The 18,601-nt window shown below is 38.8% G+C and overlaps 1 protein-coding gene across 3 annotated transcripts; it reads left to right on the top strand.

The window, feature by feature from the left end:
• Positions 1-1,955: 1,955 nt before the first annotated feature.
• Positions 1,956-17,488, top strand: LOC128207513 (39S ribosomal protein L48, mitochondrial-like). Of its 3 annotated transcripts, none has more exons than XM_052910460.1 (7): positions 1,956-1,978; positions 4,401-4,478; positions 11,729-11,780; positions 13,783-13,913; positions 15,256-15,358; positions 15,808-15,897; positions 17,330-17,488. In XM_052910460.1, exons 1-7 carry the CDS (start codon positions 1,968-1,970, stop codon positions 17,426-17,428), a joined length of 564 nt encoding a protein of 187 aa, XP_052766420.1. In that variant the 5' UTR covers positions 1,956-1,967; the 3' UTR covers positions 17,429-17,488. The 3 variants fall into 3 exon arrangements, with proteins under 3 accessions (XP_052766420.1, XP_052766422.1, XP_052766421.1); XM_052910462.1 differs by lacking the exon at positions 1,956-1,978 and adding an exon at positions 2,092-2,109; XM_052910461.1 differs by lacking the exon at positions 1,956-1,978 and adding an exon at positions 2,720-2,852.
• Positions 17,489-18,601: the final 1,113 nt, after the last annotated feature.

Here is an 18,601-nt window from a genome sequence, read left to right as displayed (position 1 = left end):
GTTCATAGTACGTATGTTTACTTGGTTGGTAATTGGTAACATGCAAATTAGCAAAGCCCTGGTTCGTGTGGATTGCGAATTTACTGTATATAAAAACCAGTGGACCCCTTCAGGATCGAGCATGCTTTTCTCTGAAGAGATCTGTTGGCCTTGCTGACGTCGCACGTTACATAAGTGATAAATGTACAATTATAAAGCAGTCCGCCATTTTATTATAAGCAGTGCATCATTTCGTTATGGTTTCTAAGCGATTTCAGTGATTTGTTCGCTTCTCTCGCTTCTTTTTTATTCCGACTTTTTTAACTTTAACACAATTAGATTACATTTAATACAACGCTGATTTATACGTGCATGCATATAATATCTATCAAATTTAATAGTACACTATTTATATAATAATGGCGTTATGTTATTATTTGGTTTCTTTTCTTTTTATTTGTTAAATATTATGCAATTTTGTAAAGTATTATTTCGGCATTGTGTTTCTATTTTGATAATTAGTTTGTGCTGTATATATCTCGGGAGAGGGCATTTATAATGTTGTATAACTAATTGTCGCCAAATTCCGCCTTGCATATTTTGGAAATGCAATTAAATGTGTTCAAACCATGCATTGTGTAGGACTCTACACGATTCTGTACCAGTAAAGTTTGATTGAAATAAAGTTAATAATGGTAGCGAATGTCATACATGCCATATTTTTTGGAGACCATTCAGGGGGATTTGTTCAGAAAGGCTGAAAATTCAGGGGGATTTTGGTAGTATTCAGGGGGATTTTTTAGCAGGTTTAAGTTGGCGAAATTTCAATGTATTTTTAGACGCGATAGTACGAAAAAATGTATTCACATATATTTCGCTATGAAAACCTCTAACTTTTTCTTTATACAGAATTATTTTATGTCATGATTTATCATATTCTTATGACACACTGTCAGGTCATACTGTAATACTGTAAATTAAATATAACTTCCTCCAAAGTCTTTTAAATAATTATGCTTAATACTATCAGCTATGATGACGTTCAGACACTAAGAGAATGGAATGATTTTTTTTTTCCTTTTCCAAAATAGTAATATTTCTTTGCCTTTGATCATTACTTCAAATTAATTGATCACTTGTTGTTAAGGTTTTCTTTTGGCATTTATCAAACCTTTCTTAAACAGTCATTTCACCCTTGCGGAGTTGTTTCTTTACATTCAATTTCACTCACATACTGCATGTGGTTTCACTTTGTTATTATTGCCTGATATGTAAAATATCTTAAACAAAAAAAAATCCGGGGGATTTTTATCTCCCGCCGGGAGACCGGGGGATAGATCGAAATTCCGTGTGTTGACTTGAATTTGTCATTGCTAAAGTAACATATGTTACCATCAAATGTGCCATCTAGGTATCTGAGTTTGCCATAAAGGGAGCAGTACTTTTCAACCCCAAGACTTTTCAACCCCTTCTCAAAACAAAGACTTTTCAACCCTTAGATTTTTCAACCCCTATTTTAAAGACTTTTCAACCCCTAGTTGAAATATTTTAATAGCCATATTGAAGACTTTTCAACCCCTATATTAAAGACTTTCAACCCCTATTATTTTTGTCTGCCAGGTGTTGACTTTTTACATACATACATAGAATAACATATCAAAACATAGCAAAGAGCTGGTGACCTGTAAAAAGATGTATCTTGTATATTGTATGTCATCGGATTATGTTAAACTTGTTCTATTATACTGACAGCAAACTGACCGAAGAACGGACGGTGCAGAATGCCCATTTAACATACCTAATATTAAGTTTTCAGGTTAATGTTCCATGTGTGAATGCCATTTTCTTCATTTATCTTGTTTGTTTCATATTTAATGAGCATCATGAACGATAGCTAGGTTTTGTTAAAAACATCGGATACCGTTTATATGTAATAGTTGAGTGTAACCTAGACAGCAATAAATTTTGCAAGCGCCTCCTCTACACTGATGATAACAAGGTAAATCTCATGTTTATTTTATAAATATAATGGATTTTGAGCTAGTGATTGAATATATATGTTTGTAATATATATCTTTCTATATTTAATAAGTGAAGTGCAATTTATCAACAAGGGGCATAAGCTAAAAAGTATGTGGAGACTTTTCACTGGTCGAATTTTGGAAATTTAATGTTATTATTGACACGGACCTATGAACCATGGATTGGCAACTGCTCGATATCGGTGAAACGATAAGAAATAATAATTTACCCAGAACCCTTAGCGTGCGCTGCAAATATCGGAAAATTCCGCCGAATCTCCGATCGGTGATTAACGGCGATGTTCGGTTATTTTTGCCAGGTCTGCTAATAATTATTTTTAACACCGAACGACATATCGCATGTTATATGTTTGTAGTTTGTCGTTATTGCATTTTCTCTAATTATCGAAGTATTAATCAGGACCTAATATGTTCCTGATGAAATTAATATTTAGTTTTAATTAAATTTTTCCTATATGTATATATTCGGCCGATGTTGGACGTCTCGAAAACAACCACACGGTAAGATCTCGAAATGAAATCGAGCTGCACGCGTGAGTTTGAGCTAATCGCATTAACACAGAGGAGAGTTGCCAATCCATGGTTTATAGGTCCGTGTTATTGATAATAAAAGTGTTGTGTCCATGCTCAAAGTCATTGATACATCAGTGTGTGTATACAACGTTATAAATTGCATCATAAATGCTACGCAATATTTTGCATCAAATAAATACTTTGTAATGTGTGTTGGCTAGAACTAGCCTCCTGGTCAGCTCAGTTGGTTAGAGCACCGTGCTAGTGTTCCGGCTGTCGTGGGTTGGAGCCCCACACCGTGCACACTTTTCCTCTAAGGTATACTTTACTGGTGGCAGCCGTTCATCATTACAATCACAAAATAATAATTAATTATGCATTATAAAAATGTGTAAATACTGGTAGCATAAATTACTTAAGTGTGGAAGCGCCATTTCAAGATTTGTACTGCCGTAAATAGCATATTTTTTGAACACTCAATTCTGGACAAAAAACTCTCATAGGCAAGCAGCATACTGGTATCTACTAACCCAGAAATTAATTTATGTACATGATGGCACAACAATAATTATCTTCTGTCTAACTTAACCATCAATATGCCATCATCATGTGCAATCTGGGTATCAGCAGGTTATTTACTTTACTTACATGTGGAATATTTGAATAATTGATACCTGGCATGCCCTAAATATCATAGCAAGTTTGTAGGTCCTTTGGGTGATGCTTTATTAACAGCATCCTCGGCACCCCAGTGTATTATAAAGGTTATAATACACTGGGGTGCCGAGGATGTATTAACAGTTGATTAAGGCTTGTGGAAGTCATTTCTGTGCTATTTTTTACGAGCATGGTGAAAACTTGCGAAATTCAAAAATGGTTCAGCAGACTCTATGATGTCCATTTTAGTGTACCAATGTACCTTGATATTTTCATTTTTTTAACGAAACTGGTGATGTACACTCAAATATTTCATATATGTGTTCTAGAGTATCTCATTCAATGTTATGTGTATGGTAATATAAGTATTCATCAATATTCATGCAAACAGCTATGCCAGTGATTTTTTTTTTTAAATTATTTTCACCGCTTGCTTTATCACAATTGGAATCTTTTTTTCAATTTTGGGAAAATTACAAAATCATGCTTAAATAGCAAATATAATATATAGCAAATATACATATTTTAACTTTTTCATGCATAAACTATGCTGTTAAATCTTATTAAGATTTTGTTTATTTTTTAATAAATTCTTTGCTTTTTTTTTATTTATTCACAGGATCTGTATTCAATGAATTGGGAAAATAATATGAACTTTGGAAAAAATGAACACATTTTCACAAGGGGAAACAGCCTTTAGAAGGCAGTAAATTCCACCAAAAAAAATCATGTATGCTCAGATCTGTTCTTTCTGTTATTCAAGAAGGGAAATAACTCCACTATAATTTAAGCCTGAGTTTTATTATTATACTCCATACTTGTGCGTGTCTCTGGAAATATTTGTACTTGTTTCTTTTCAATATCTTTGTTATGACGTTAAAATAAACAATTATGATTGCATTTATATACATGTATAAGAATTTGTAACAAAATAATGAATAATATGCCTATAGTATATAAAAAAATTTTAGCTTCTTATATTTTAGAATAAATCTAACATTGTTATTTAATATTTTGCTACATATTATAATGCAAAACGAATAATGATAATATCTTGAACAGTTTTGGCCAATGTTAAAGTCTTTGCACAATGACACCGATAGATTATGACAGTACCTCAACTTATTTGTATGGCTGTTTGCATGAATATTGATGAATACTTATATGCATTATGAGTAACAGTTTACATGTAGTTTGGTCTTGTTTCAGGAATATGGATATCTTCAGAAAAGTTGTGTATAGGAATTTGACGTTTTCAAGAATAAAATGTCTCAGAAACTCGGCGAGGTAAGAACACATGTAATTTGTTCATCTGAGTAGCTGACCATATCTTGTAATATTATGCTTAAAAATGAAGTTTTTCTATTTGATTAGTGTAGCTATTTCACTGGTAAAATGTTAGCTGGTCTTGTTCATAATTTGAGTTTTAACAATGTAATTTGAAGACCTGAAATTTCATTTTTAGCTCGACGTTTTCAACAAATATGGGAGCTATTCTACTCATTTTGGTGTTAGTGTCGACATCACACTTTGGTTCATGTTATATGTGTAACAATTTTAAGTCAATAAATGTATCTCCACAAATAGATCCTGTTTTACATTGAAACTTTAGAGAGATGTTACTTTCCATCAAACCCACCTGTACTTCATAAATCAAGTTAGGGTACTCTATCTTGCATGTATTGCAAATTATGGCCATTTATTATTCGACTGAGAAATTATGGTTAAAGTTTTGCAGCAACTACTTGATGTATTACATTGAGTTAACACTAATTCTTAGCCTTCCCACCTACTGAATTAATCAAGTAAGGTTACTATATTGTGCATGTAATGCAAATTATGGTCCTTTACTATTTGACTTAAAAACAATGGTTAAGGTTTTGCATGTAACCACATTTGATTAAGTAAATATCTCAGCAAATATTTCATGTATTGCCATGAAACTTTTGGTTAATGTTCCCAACAGTCCAACCTAGTTAATTATGCATGTAAATCAAATTATGGCACTTTATATTTCTACTTACAAATTCTGTTGAAAAGTGGTGAAAAAAACAAGTCTCTGTAGCCATTTTTTAAAGGGACTGTACACCAGATTGGCACCAAAAAAAGTTTTTTTCTGTAAGGAATCTCAGGACAATTATCTAATAGAATGTGTTACGCTTTGATATCATAATTGTAAAAAAAGTACCAAATTGTAAAAAAAAAAGTAATGTCGGAGACTGGGTTCGAACCCGTGTCACCAAAATTGCAGTCCAGCGTCATATCCACTGAGCTACGACAGCTTACTCTAATTGGGTGACATAATTAAGCTGTACACCTACCTCGGTAATATCACGTGATAACACCGACTAGCCAATCACACATTAGGAATGAATTCTACCTGGTAGACATACCGAGTAATCTTTTTTAATGGAAAAATACAAAATAACTGCTAAACTTAAATAAATTGTAAACTATGTGGTACTTCAGTTAGTAAGTTTCAATGCATTGTACACATAGATGCCAAGTTTATGTCAGTTTTAGACAATTTTCTTTCTTTTTTCGCTATTTTATCATATGGAGTACAGCCCCTTTAAAAAGGACAGGGTGCTGCAGAAGAGGGACAGGGTGCTAAGCCTAAGGTAGAAAAGGGCACAATGTATTGCCTGTGAAGAACATTATGAATTTCACCAAAAAATGTTAGGAATTGAGTTTAAATGAAGTAATTTTAGGTTAAAACAACCAAATATGTTACATTTGAATGTATTTTAATTTTTAGGTTCTAATGAAGTTTTTGAGACTAATTTGTAGTCTTAAGCATTTAATTCTATGAAGGCAGAAGGGTGTCCATGCTGGTCTCCATGAGGGCAAAAGGGTGCCCATGCTTGTCTCCATGAGGGCAAAAGGGTGCCCATGCTGGTTTCCATGAAGGCAGAAGGGTGCCCATGCTAGTCTCGATGAGGGCAGAATGGTGCCCATGCTGGTCTCCATGAGGGCAGAAGGGTGCCCATGCTAGTCTCGATGAGGGCAGAATGGTGCCCATGCTGGTCTCCATGAGGGCAGAAGGGTGCCCATGCTGGTCTCCATGAGGGCAGAAGGGTGCCCATTTTTCACTGTCATCTTTTTAAATTTCTTTCTAGTCATCAAAATTAGAATTTTGGATGAACAAGCCCGAATGCTTATACTAATGCTAGGCATCAAATTTTGTAACAAGCCCTGCTATATAAAATTCAGAATTTGAGCCAGCCCGAAAGACATTTTACCAGTGCAGGGCTAGCGGGCTTGTGCTAATTTCGACCACTGTAAATTATTAAGCAAATAAAACTAAATTGGGTAAAATTGTAAAAAAAAACTTAACTGCTGACAATGGTTGTTTACAGTGTAGTAGGTTTTTAATCCTTTACAGAGAAAAGAGAAATAGAGGCAAAATTAATTGTCATAATAACCTCGGGGACATTATCAAAGTAAATGGTTAATTTCTTTATGATTTCATTCTTGGCTGATTAGATTTACAATACAGTAAGAACTTGGAAGTTGTTACCAATTCTTATTTTTCACAGAGATAATTACTGGTAAATAAAACAAATTGATGAATTTATGATTCCATTCTTTAATTGTAAAGAATAAATCAGGGGTAAGAAGACACATTCCCTGTGTTAATTATCAGTCAGTTAATTGAAAATTACCACAATATTCTTATTCTGGTACAAATGACTTACAATTATTAAATATCAACACATAAGAAGTGGTTTCTATTAATCAAAATAGTTTGATGCAGCTGTGCCACTTGTCTGAATTAATATATGTATATTAATTAACTACAAATTGCAAAGGTTGGATATCCTTACTCGACCCTGTGTAACAGGCACAAGCTTGCCTCCACTCTACCCTGGGTAACAGGCACAAGCTTGCCTCCACTCCATCCTGTGTAACAGGCACAAGCTTACCTCCACTCTACCCTGGGTAACAGGCACAAGCTTGCCTCCACTCTACCCTGGGTAACAGGCACAAGCTTGCCTCCACTCTATCCTGTGTAACAGGCACAAGCTTGCTTCCACTCTATCCTGTGTAACAGGCATCAGCCTGTCTCCACTCTATCCTGGGTAACAGGCACAAGCTTGCCTCCACTCTATCCTGTGTAACAGGCATCAGCCTGTCTCCACTCTATCCTGGGTAACAGGCACAAGCCTGTCTCCACTCTATCCTGGGTAACAGGCACAAGCTTGCCTCCACTCTACCCAGGGTAACAGACACTAGCTTGTCGTCACTCTACCCTGGGTAACAGGCACAAGCCTGTCGCCACTCTGCCCTGGGTAACAGGCACAAGCTTGCCTCCACTCTACCCTGGGTAACAGGCACAAGCTTGCCTCCACTCTATCCTGGGTAACAGGCACAAGCTTGCCTCCACTCCATCCTGTGTAACAGGCACAAGCTTGCCTCCACTCCATCCTGTGTAACAAGCACAAGCTTGCCTCCACTCTATCCTGTGTAACAGGAACAAGCCTGTCTCCACTCTATCCTGGGTAACAGGAACAAGCCTGTCTCCACTCTATCCTGGGTAACAGGCACAAGCTTGCCTCCACTCCATCCTGTGTAACAGGCACAAGCTTACCTCCACTCCATCCTGTGTAACAGGCACAAGCTTGCCTCCACTCTATCCTGTGTAACAGAAACAAGCCTGTCTCCACTCTATCCTGGGTAACAGGCACAAGCTTGCCTCCACTCCATCCTGGGTAACAGGCACAAGCTTGACTCCACTCTATCCTGGGTAACAGGCACAAGCTTGCCTCCACTCCATCCTGTGTAACAGGCACAAAATTGCCTCCACTCCATCCTGTGTAACAAGCACAAGCTTGCCTCCACTCCATCCTGTGTAACAAGCACAAGCTTGCCTCCACTCCATCCTGTGTAACAAGCACAAGCTTGCCTCCACTCTATCCTGGGTAACAGGCACAAGCTTGCCTCCACTCCATCCTGGGTAACAGGCACAAGCTTGACTCCACTCTACCCTGTGTAACAGGCACAAGCTTGCCTCCACTCTACCCTGGGTAACAGGCACAAGCTTGCCTCCACTCTACCCTGGGTAACAGGCACAAGCTTGCCTCCACTCAATCCTGGGTAACAGGCACAAGCTTGCCTCCACTCTACCCTGGGTAACAGGCACAAGCTTGCCTCCACTCCATCCTGGGTAACAGGCACAAGCTTGCCTCCACTCCATCCTGTGTAACAAGCACAAGCTTGCCTCCACTCCATCCTGTGTAACAGGCACAAGCTTGCCTCCACTCCATCCTGGGTAACAGGCACAAGCTTGCCTCCACTCCATCCTGTGTAACAAGCACAAACTTGCCTCCACTCTATCCTGGGTAACAGGCACAAGCTTGCCTCCACTCCATCCTGGGTAACAGGCACAAGCTTGCCTCCACTCCATCCTGTGTAACAAGCACAAGCTTGCCTCCACTCCATCCTGTGTAACAAGCACAAGCTTGCCTCCACTCCATCCTGGGTAACAGGCACAAGCTTGACTCCACTCTACCCTGTGTAACAGGCACAAGCTTGCCTCCACTCTACCCTGGGTAACAGGCACAAGCTTGCCTCCACTCCATCCTGGGTAACAGACACAAGCTTGCCTCCACTCTATCCTGGGTAACAGGCACAAGCTTGCCTCCACTCTACCCTGGGTAACAGGCACAAGCTTGCCTCCACTCCATCCTGGGTAACAGGCACAAGCTTGACTCCACTCTACCCTGTGTAACAGGCACGAGCTTGCCTCCACTCTATCCTGGGTAACAGGCACAAGCTTGCCTCCACTCCACCCTGGGTAACAGGCACAAGCTTGCCTCCACACGTCCCTGGGTAACAGACACAAGCTTGACTCCACTCTATCCTGGGTAACAGGCACAAGCTTGCCTCCACACATCCCTGGGTAACAGGCACAAGCTTGCATCCACTCCATCCTTGGGTAACAGGCACAAGCTTGACTCCACTCTATCCTGGGTAACAGGCACAAGCTTGCATCCACTCCATCCTGTGTAACAAGCACAAGCTTGCCTCCACTCCATCCTGTGTAACAAGCACAAGCTTGCCTCCACTCCATCCTGTGTAACAAGCACAAGCTTGCCTCCACTCCATCCTGGGTAACAGGCACAAGCTTGACTCCACTCTACCCTGGGTAACAGGCACAAGCTTGCCTCCACTCTACCCTGGGTAACAGGCACAAGCTTGCCTCCACTCTACCCTGGGTAACAGGCACAAGCTTGCCTCCACTCCATCCTCGGTAACAGGCACAAGCTTGACTCCACTCTACCCTGTGTAACAGGCACAAGCTTGCCTCCACTCTACCCTGGGTAACAGGCACAAGCTTGCCTCCACTCTACCCTGGGTAACAGGCACAAGCTTGCCTCCACTCTATCCTGGGTAACAGGCACAAGCTTGCCTCCACTCCATCCTGGGTAACAGGCACAAGCTTGACTCCACTCTACCCTGGGTAACAGGCACAAGCTTGACTCCACTCTACCCTGTGTAACAGGCACAAGCTTGCCTCCACTCTATCCTGGGTAACAGACACTAGCTTGTCGTCACTCTACCCTGGGTAACAGGCACAAGCTTGCCTCCACTCTATCCTGTGTAACAGGCACAAGCTTGCCTCCACTCTATCCTGGGTAACAGGCACAAGCTTGCCTCCACTCTATCCTGGGTAACAGGCACAAGCTTGCCTCCACTCTATCCTGGGTAACAGGCACAAGCTTGTCTCCACTCTACCCTGTGTAACAGGCATAAGCTTGACTCCACTCTATCCTGTGTAACAGGCACTAGCTTGTCTCCACTCTATCCTGGGTAACAGGCATAAGTTTGACTCCACTCTATCCTGTGTAACAGACACAAGCTTGCCTCCACTCTACCCTGGGTAACAGGCACAAGCTTGCCTCCACTCTATCCTATGTAGCAGGCACAAGCTTGCCTCCACTCTATCCTGTGTAACAGGCACAAGCTTGCCTCCACTCTATCCTGGGTAACAGGCACAAGCTTGCCTCCACACATCCCTGGATAACAGACACTAGCTTGTCGTCACTCTACCCTGGGTAACAGGCACAAGCTTGTCTTCATTCTACCCTGGGTAACAGGCAAAAGCCTGTCACCACCCTACCCTGGGTAACATGCACAAGCCTGTCGCCACTCTGCCCTGGGTAACAGGCACAAGCTTGTCTTCATTCTATCCTGGGTAACAGGCAAAAGCCTGTCACCACTCTACCCTGGGTAACATGCACAAGCCTGTCACCACTCTATCCTGGGTAACAGGCACAAGCTTGTCTCCACTCTATCCTGGGTAACAGACACTAGCTTGTCTCCACTCTATCCTGGGTAACAGGCACTAGCTTGTCTCCACTCTACCCTGGGTAACAGGCACAAGCTTGTCTCCACTCTACCCTGGGTAACAGGCACTAGCTTGTCTCCACTCTACCCTGTGTAACAGGCACAAGCTTGTCTCCACTCTACCCTGGGTAACAGGCACAAGCTTGCCTCCACTCTACCCTGTGTAACAGGCACAAGCTTGTCTCCACTCTACCCTGTGTGACAGGCACAAGCTTGCCTCCACTCTACCCTGGGTAACAGGCACTAGCTTGTCTCCACTCTACCCTGTGTAACAGGCACAAGCTTGTCTCCACTCTACCCTGGGTAACAGGCACTAGCTTGTCTCCACTCTACCCTGTGTAACAGGCACAAGCTTGTCTCCACTCTACCCTGGGTAACAGGCACAAACTTGTCTCCACTCTATCCTGGGTAACAGGCACAACCTTGCCTCCACACATCCCGGGGTAACAGGCACAAGCTTGTCGTCACTCTACCCTGGGTAACAGGCACAAAGCTTGTCGTCACTCTACCCTGGGTAACAGGCACAAGCCTGTCTCCACTGTGCCCTGGGTAACAGGCACTAGCTTGTCTCCACTCTACCCCGGGTAACAGACACAAGCTTGTGTTCACTCTACCCTAGGTAACATGCGCAAGCCTGTCTCCACTCTACCCTGGCAAACACGCGCAAGCCTGTCTTCACTCTATTGTCTTTACTGGTCGCTGTTTAAGTACGCAGCCTATATGATCAAAATTATTAATGACTTACTGCTGAGTGATATATGATAGCAGATATCCGATGGGACAAATATAAATTCCTGATACAAAATAAGACCGATGCGATTTGATAAGTGCACATAAACAAGCATTATGAAATTATATTTTGTTGAATGGCCCAAGCCTCTATTCTTTAAACCACTAATATTATGGTACCTGAATGAGCACCATTTAAGGCTTGCTGCTGATTTACTCAAGTAATGTATACGGAAATAGAACAAAATTGCCATCACATTGGTAAAAATATAATTTTGAAAAGTGAATTTTCTTGAAGTTAAAAATATTTAGCAGAAAATATATATCCTGTTAATTCATTCAGAAACATATATTTCATCTTTAAAAGCACAAAAAAATATGGAAAATGTTCATTGTCAGACTAGTTTTTGATAAATTACTATTCTGAAAACTTTATCACCTTTTAATTGTTATTCCAGGAATTTTTCTTGTAGCAGTTTAATGCAGTACAAATGGGAACCAGATGATCTTGTAAGTGTTATTACCTAAAATGTCACAATAAAAAATGAATACCTTCACAGCTAATTAGTTGAATGGAAGAATTATTGCCCTGTCAGTATATTTCTTGCTTTTTAATTAGTGTTAATCATACTAAAGTTAAATGTTTATAGACTAGTAAATTCTTACAAACCATTTATAGGTGAGAATTAATTTGTTTTCTGTAAGGTATCAGTATTTTAGTAGTCTGTGGAGTTTTGTCTTTGTCATTTTGTCAGACAGTTATACAATATATTTGGGTCTAATACCACGGGTAAGTTTCCATTTGCAAATTAATTTCTGTTCATAACAAATGCAGAAAATTAAAAAAAAATCTTTATTGCATATTAACTAAATACAGACACAGGGTATCAAAGGATGAATGGTTGTCTGAGGATTTATTGTATGGTATGAATAGTTGCTGGAAAAACAAGCTCTCTTTTAATTGGACATGTGATCCAGTCAAATAGCAGCCTGCACTTTAGATGATAAAGTCAAATGGTAACTTAAATATCAAAAGGAAAAGGGTTCCAGAGGATCAGGGTCTCATTTCTTTAAGAACGGCAGAAGTAGCTTCGTCCCTAAGAAAGATTTTTGACATCAAAGTTTCACTATTGAAAGTCTCAGGTGCAGACTAGATCCTTGCACTCCTAATGGCATGGCTGCCAGAATATTACAATTTTAGTCACAGGCAATTTTCATAGAAAAGCATTGCTTCCTGTAAAACGCTCACCCCCCATTTTTTTTTAAAAAGCATAACATTGAAACAACAAGTTTCCTGATTTCCTTCTTTATATACGAGCTTACTTCACTTTTTTTGTCATTACCTCCAAAGATTATAATGATGACCGATTTTCATCTCACTCAGTTAAAAGCAAATGTCTCTAATTACCCCCACTCCCCTACTTTGAACTCGGGTACGATTCTAAAAAACGTCTGGGCGATTAATAGAATAATGAATATGAGAGTTATTTGATTAAAGCATAAGAAATGTGTTTATTTATTTTCATTTAATTTCATTACTAGTATTACATAAGTGCCATTTATTTTTGATACCAATATGTAATTTTGAAACAATCTCTTAGCTTCTTTCTTTTAGTTGTATAGTATTTGTTTTAAAAATAATTCACGTTTTATAGGGTTGGACAGTGAACAAAAGAGGAAAAAACTGCTTGATTCATTTATTGTTAATAATTACAGTCGAACCCCAATGGCTTGAACTTCGAGGGACTGGCGTTAATATCTCAAGCCTCAGAAAATTCGAGCCAAGAGAGAATGATTACATTCAGTTTAAAGAAATCGGTCCTGAACATCCAGTTCGAGCCAGCCAAGGATTTGAGCCAAGCAAGTTCGAGCCAATGGGGTTCGACTTTAAAGAAATCGGTCCTGAACATCCAGTTCGAGCCAACCAAGGATTTGAGCCAAGCAAGTTCGAGCCAATGGGGTTCGACTTTAAAGAAATCGGTCCTGAACATCCAGTTCGAGCCAACCAAGGATTTGAGCCAAGCAAGTTCGAGCCAATGGGGTTCGACTTTAAAGAAATCGGTCCTGAACATCCAGTTCGAGCCAACCAAGGATTTGAGCCAAGCAAGTTCGAGCCAATGGGGTTCGACTTTAAAGAAATCGGTCCTGAACATCCAGTTCGAGCCAACCAAGGATTTGAGCCAAGCAAGTTCGAGCCAATGGGGTTCGACTTTAAAGAAATCGGTCCTGAACATCCAGTTCGAGCCAACCAAGGATTTGAGCCAAGCAAGTTCGAGCCAATGGGGTTCGACTTTAAAGAAATCGGTCCTGAACATCCAGTTCGAGCCAACCAAGGATTTGAGCCAAGCAAGTTCGAGCCAATGGGGTTCGACTGTATCTAGAATGTGACTATTGTATCATTTAAGGCTTGGGTTGACTGTTTGTTAATAAGAGGGAGTAGAATAACTAAATTTCTACATAAAAAATGTTGCCAATTCAAAGTCTGTTAGTGAGTCCCTTTAATATTCTCTAGGTGACTGAACCGGAGATTCCTGAGTACCCTGGCGTTCTCATCAAGATGAAGGGTTATGATTTCCGCGTTCTCGAGTCCTATGCCAAATTTGTGTTCAGAACTGCGAGTATGTTGGACCCTGAAGTAGGGAGGTAAGTTTACCTGTTGGCTTGATTGACATTCATTATCAGTTTTTCTTTTCTCACAAGCGTTTATCAATATTGGAAAGCCTTTTTGTGTCGCCTGAAAAGACGACATATAGGGGTTACTTTTGTCAGAGGCGGCGGCGGCGTCCCATTTTCGCTTGTCCGGGGTATATCTCCTAAACTATTAGTGGTATCAACTTGAAACTTCATCTGTACATAGATCTAATTGAGGGCAAGTGCAGTGCACAAGAACTGTTACTCTTGCTTCCATAATTTTAGAGTTATTGCCCTTTGTTATTTTTCATGCTTAAAGTTTTGTCCGGGGCATATCTTGTAGAATATAAGAGTTATCAACTTGAAACTTCATATGTAGATAGATCTCATGGAGGGCAAGTGCAGTGCACAATAACAGTAACTCCTGCTTTCTTAGTTTTAAAATTATTGCCCTTTGTTAATTTTCATGCTTAAAGTTTTGTCCGGGGCATATCTTGAAGAATATAAGAGATATCAACTTGAAACTTCATAGCTAGATATATCTCATTGAGAGCAAGTGCAGTGCACAATAACAGTAACTCTTGCTTTCTAAGTTTTAAAGTTATTACCCTTTGTTAATTTTCATGCTTAAAGTTTTGTCCGTGGCATATCTTGAAGAATATAAGAGGTATCAACTTGAAACTTCATAGCTAGATAGAGCTCATTGAGGGCAAGTGCGGTGCACAAGAACCGTTACTCTTGCTGCCATATTTTTAGAGTTATTGCCCTTTGTTAATTTTCTTGCTTAGGTTTTGTCCGTGGCATATCTCTTAAACTATAGGAGGTTTCAACCTGAAACTTATTCCGTAGGTATATCTGATTGAGGGTTCAAATGCCACCTACACTTGAAAGTTAAATGGCAACATCATTGTCTATAAATGAATAAAATGCCAATCTAACAGCTATATTGTCGACAGTAAATAATTCGTCGGGCGACACATCCGACTTGCGGAGTTCTAGTTTGAGAAATGGTGTACATGTTTTTTTTTATCACAATGATAGGACTTTATTTTGGATTAAAGACTTTATTTTGGATAAAATGATTTGAATATTCATATATGACTGTAAAATGTAATATAAATCCTTTTAGTATGAAAGCCTTTTTTTTTAGAAATGGTGTACATGCATTTTGGATTACAATGATAGGACTTTATTTTGGATTAAAAGATTAAATATTCATATTCGACTGTACAGTTTCAGATTGAAAAGATGTAATATGTAAAATGTCTAAGCATTAGATTTTCATGTTCAGTACTTGTAGTTTTAAATTTAAATTGATATGTAATTTAGATTATAAGAGGACTTTGTGTTTCAGGTGGGCCCTTCCTCCCCAGAAGATGGAGATGCAGACATTAAAACCCAATTCTACGACAGTAGTAGAAACCTGCCACCTGAATATCTACGAGAGGGTTGTCGAGGTACGCTTTAACCTTTAATCTCACTTCGAAGGATAAAGCTTGAAGTGAGACTCTGAAGAGAATAATTGTCTTTGATTGAACTTTTTTTTAAATCTCAAAACTGTAATTTATCCTTGTTAAATTGACTAATACTAATTCATGTTAAATATAGGACATAAATACATGTATGTCATTGTTCTTATTAATGTCAACAGTTCATAAAATTTATGTGTTCTTACTCTCGGAAAAAAATTAATTGACAACATCATCTTGCCTTGGCCTCTTAATCTTGCCTTGGCCTCTTAATCTTGCCTTGGCCTCATTCAAGTTTGATAGGGTCAGAAATCGAAAATACTAATTTTGTGTTTTATGTGAACAAAATGCTTGTTTCAATTGTAAAACATCATCAAAATTATAGCTCTACTGTAGACAAGTCTTTGAGTTATGGTCATGCTAACTTCCTATTTCAGTTACAGAATCTGCCGTCCCCAAAACTACCTCCCCTGTTGGACATGATCTGCAGTCACATACCAGAGGGTGTGAATGTGTCAGTGAAAGAGGTAATACTATTGACTGGCTTTAGACAGAGAATAATGAAGTTATCCAGGCCATTTACCTCAGTTTGGTAAAGCACCTTACTTGCAAGCAGGGGGTCCAGGGTTTAATCCCTGGACTGGCCACACACTTTTCTGAGCCTGTGATCTTTGGTACCCAATACGGGGGTGTGGCTAGTGCCCATGCATGAGTGGAACTGAGAATTGTGGTGAGTTGAGAGGCCCACAGCTGAATTATATTGTCTAGTTTGTGAATTTCAGGATTATTTAAATCAAGAATAAGAATCTGTTGAGCATGGGGCAATACTCAAGAAATAATATTAGCCAGAGTTATGGAATCGCTACACATTTGTTTTGTCATTGTCAAAGGTTTCTTAGTTTGTTATTACAAATTAAAGATGTGCTTGATGTTACTACTGATGTCATTACTCAAGAATTGGTTCACCTTTAGGTACTGTCAAATCATTTATATTCGCAGGCATGAAATTTGTTGGTTTATTGAAAAAGGTCAATTTTGCAGATACCAGTACTTAAATTTTAATTTTTTGAATTTTTGTTTAGGGATTGCGATCCTATATTGTCTGCAAAAACACAACACACACATCTCGTGCTAATTGTCATGTGCATGACACAGTTACCGGGTAATGGCACTTGCTACAGTAGGACAATATGTAATTAGTACAGATAACCTTGTCAATAATCACATGGTAAATTAAAGCTGCACTCTCACAGATGACTGGTTTTACATTTTACATTAGTTTGGTCTCAGAATCAACGGAGTTCTGATCTTTTGTCAGCAGTCTTAGATCACTGGTTTCCAGACATTTGCACAACAATTAGCTCATTCTAAGACAAAAAATAAAAAGTTGTCAAAACGGTCAATCTGTGAGAGTGTAGCTTTAAGTGTCATAAATGAGGTTAGGCCGAATAAGGATATCAATGATAAAGATATTGAATGTTAAATTTATAGTATTTTGGCAAACTGAAAAACACAGTAAGGGTGTGTGATTTTGAATAAACACTTATTGTATGTACAAGAAGCTGGTCATTATGAATTAAAATCACTTATCTGATGGTTATTATTTGTGCGGCTCGGGAATAAATACCCCCACAATGTCTCACAAATATTTATGATTTTACAGTATTACTTTTTGGCATTAGTTTTTATATAATCTTGTCCATACATTATAAAGGCGTCTTAATATCCTACAACCAGCTTTTGAAAGATGTGAACAATTAATTAAGAAATAGTACCTACCTCTGAAGGCCGACTTACATATAGTGACCAAGCATTCAGCCCAGAAATATTGATTGCACCAAAGCTGAGGTTTATTAAAGGTTTTGACAGTTCATATTCTAATTCAGATGGCAATTTTGTTTCGGCAGGTACCAGTTCATTATTTGTTTTGTAAAATCAACATTTACATTTTTATTTCAGGCAACAAATGAAGACTATGAGGCGAGATATGTTCCAGACCATACAAGACAGAAGCTTCAATCTGCCCTTGAAGAATTACCAACACGTGGAAAATCTTAGATCTAACTATAATGGATTTCAATGTTTTTGTTAGATGTAATAAATGAGACATAGACTCTACACTTGTTGCCTTTATTGCTTATTTGTAACGGTCTTTGCTGTTAAATGTAATATTATAATTGTTTCGGTCATTGATATGAGGTCTCCAAAGAAGTAAACATAATTTTGTTTGATCATTAAACCAAAAAGATCTGCCTCTTGAAAAAAATCTAAAAATGCTTATGTTCATGTTGTCATTTAACTCACAAGGTCTGCTGGTTGAAAAAGTTTTAATACCAATTCTCTTGACATGGTCAATGAATTGACAAAAGTGTGCTCCTTTTCAAGTTACGGTGTAATATCATTCTCTTGATAAAGACATTGTTCTGCTCCATGACAGTAAACAAGTTTCTTCTGACATTTTCATAAACTGTCAATGTGTGTTTAACAAGTTGACAAGAATATCTGCATGGCCATTGACCCAATAAGCTCCTCAACAAACATGATTATCTTGGTATGGTCACTGAACTGACAAGAGTTGCTTAACTACAAGATTCTGAGTCTCTTGGTATGGTCACTGAACTGACAAGAGTTGCTTAACTACAAGATTCTGAATCTCTTGGTATGGTCACTGAACTGACAAGAGTTGCTTAACTAAAAGATGTCTCTTGGTATGGTCACTGAACTGACAAGAGTCGCTTAACTACAAGATTCTGAGTCTCTTGGTATGGTCACTGAACTGACAAGAGTTGCTTAACTACAAGATTCTGAATCTCTTGGTATGGTCACTGAACTGACAAGAGTTGCTTAACTAAAAGATGTCTCTTGGTATGGTCACTGAACTGACAAGAGTCGCTTAACTACAAGATTCTGAGTCTCTTGGTATGGTCACTGAACTGACAAAGAGTTGCTTAACTACAAGATTCTGAGTCTCTTGGTATGGTCACTGAACTGACAAAAGTTGCTTAACTACAAGATTCTGAGTCTCTTGGTATGGTCACTGAACTGACAAGAGTTGCTTAACTACAAGATTCTGAGTCTCTTGGTATGGCCATTAAACTGACAAAAGTTTACTCCTCAACAAGTTAACATGGCCAGATCTGCTCCTGAACAAGTTAACATGATTCTCTTCCTATGGTTAATTAATTGACATTGTCTGCTCTTCAAAAGTTAACATGATTCTCTGCACAGTCA

The sequence above is a fragment of the Mya arenaria genome, chromosome 11, assembly GCF_026914265.1.
Source record: "Mya arenaria isolate MELC-2E11 chromosome 11, ASM2691426v1".
NCBI lineage: Eukaryota > Metazoa > Mollusca > Bivalvia > Myida > Myidae > Mya > Mya arenaria.
Note: the sequence above shows the minus strand (reverse complement) of the source record. Positions and strands in the feature narration are given on the sequence as shown.